Raw genomic sequence first — 2,204 nt, forward strand, 5'->3', positions numbered from 1 at the left:
CCTTTCTGCATATTCCCCACTCTATGTAAGTTTATGTCCTGGCAGAGATAAGAGTGAGCCAGTGGCCTCTGGAAGATTCTGAGCTGGCAGAGAACCTAATGAAACAAATACCCTTTCTCACATATGTCATGTTTCTGGGAAATCCTGACCTGTACTAATAGAACAGTCAATGATTATTTTCCAAAGGTTATTGGAAAAAGTGCTCTGAGTACAAAACCCTAGGTGCAAACTTTTTCTATAAATGTCCAGGAAGTACATAGCTTATGTTTTGCAAACTAAATGCAACCACTCATCTCTGTCATAGTAGCTCCAAAACAGTTACAGACAATATGTAGCTAAATGAGAAAGGCTGTGTTCCAGTAACATCATGTTTACAAAACACCTACCAGAGAACATTGTTTCTGCCTACTTGTCATCTTTCCACATAAGAAAAAAACTTCTCTGCCATGCTTGGTGGCTCACGCCTGTAATCCCAGCACTTTGGGAGGCTGAGGCAGGTGGATCACCTGAGGTCAGGAGTTCAAGACTAGGCCAGCTAACATGGTGAAACCCCATCTCTACTAAAAATACAAAAAATTAGCCAGGCGTGATGGCACATGTCTGTAATCCCAGCTACTTGGGAGGCTGAGGCAGGAGAATTGCTTGAACCTGGGAGGCGGGGGTTGCAGTGAGCCAAGATCATGCCATTGCACCCCAGCCTGGGCAACAGAGCAAAACTCTGTCTCCAAAAAAAAGAAAGAAAGAAACTTCTCTGCCACCATCCCTAGTTTTTACAATCTCTTTTTCTAATTCCCCCTCACTTTCCTCTCACCTCTATGTTAACTCTTGTTTTGTCCATTCTCTAGGTAAGATTCTCCGGGATATGGAAAGAGTCAACAACACACTGTTGACTGTGTTTATCCTAACAGGAATTCCTTATCCACTCAGGCTAAGGACACTCTTTTTTGTGTTCTTTTTGCTAATCTACATCCTGACTCAGCTGGGAAACCTGCTTATTTTAATCACTGTCTGGGCAGACCCGAGGCTCCATGCCCGCCCCATGTACATCTTTCTTGGTGTTCTCTCAGTCGTTGACATGGGCATCTCCTCCATCATCGTCCCTCGCCTCATGATGAACTTCACTTTAGGCGTCAAATCCATCCCATTTGGTGGCTGTGTTGCTCAACTCTATTTCTATCACTTCCTGGGCAGCACCCAGTGCTTCCTCTACACCCTGATGGCCTATGACAGGTACCTGGCCATATGTCAGCCCCTGCACTACCCTGTGCTTATGACTGCTAAGCTGAGTGCCTTGCTTGTGGCTGGAGCCTGGGTGGCAGGATCCATCCATGGGGCTCTCCAGGCCATCCTAACCTTCCGCCTGCCCTACTGTGGGCCCAATCAGGTGGATTACTTCTTCTGTGACATCCCTGCAGTGTTGAGACTGGCCTGTGCTGACACAACAGTCAATGAGCTGGTGACCTTTGTGGACATTGGGGTGGTGGTTGCCAGTTGCTTCTTCCTGATCCTCCTCTCCTACATACAGATCATTCAGGCCATCCTGAGAATCCGTACAGCTGATGGGCGGCGCCGGGCTTTTTCAACCTGTGGAGCACATGTAACCGTGGTCACCGTGTACTATGTGCCCTGTGCCTTCATCTACCTGAGGCCTGAAACCAACAGCCCCCTGGATGGGGCAGCTGCTCTGTTCCCCACGGCCATTACTCCTTTCCTCAATCCCCTTATCTACACTCTGCGGAACCAAGAGGTGAAGCTGGCCCTGAAAACAATGCTCAGAAACCCAAGAACTATGAGTGAGGTTTGAAAGTGTCCTTCTCCCACTAGGGAAGCTGTCACAATTAGAATTTATTATAATGTTTAGGCTTCAGTAATTTTTTTTTCTTCTTGCTTTTCCTCTTTTATATAGCCATATTGTATGATCAAACACAGTTTAAGGTAAAATACTAACTTTCTTTTTTTTTTGAGACGGAGTCTCGCTCTGTCACCCAGGCTGGAGTGCAGTGGCGCGATCTCGGCTCACTGCAAGCTCCGCCTCCCGGGTTTACGCCATTCTCCTGCCTCAGCCTCCCGAGTAGCTGGGACTACAGGTGCCCGCCACCTCGCCCGGCTAGTTTTTCGTATTTTTTTTAGTAGAGACAGGGTTTCACCATGTTAGCCAGGATGATTTCGATTTCCTGACCTTGTGATCCTCCCGACTCGGCCTC

At 47.5% G+C, this 2,204-nt stretch overlaps 1 protein-coding gene across 1 annotated transcript; it reads left to right on the forward strand.

Annotated features, from left to right (window-relative positions):
* The first annotated feature begins 862 nt into the window (after positions 1-862).
* Positions 863-1,804, forward strand: LOC111532380 (olfactory receptor 10G3). The gene has a single exon (XM_023199540.1). It carries the CDS (start codon positions 863-865, stop codon positions 1,802-1,804), a length of 942 nt encoding a protein of 313 aa, XP_023055308.1.
* Positions 1,805-2,204: the final 400 nt, after the last annotated feature.

The sequence above is a fragment of the Piliocolobus tephrosceles genome, chromosome 6 (genome assembly GCF_002776525.5).
Source record: "Piliocolobus tephrosceles isolate RC106 chromosome 6, ASM277652v3, whole genome shotgun sequence".
Lineage (NCBI taxonomy): Eukaryota > Metazoa > Chordata > Mammalia > Primates > Cercopithecidae > Piliocolobus > Piliocolobus tephrosceles.

What these genes read in the sequence shown, in the direction of transcription:
- LOC111532380 (XM_023199540.1), top strand. Translation starts at nt 863, where the DNA reads ATGGAAAGAGTCAACAACACACTGTTGACTGTGTTTATCCTAACAGGA.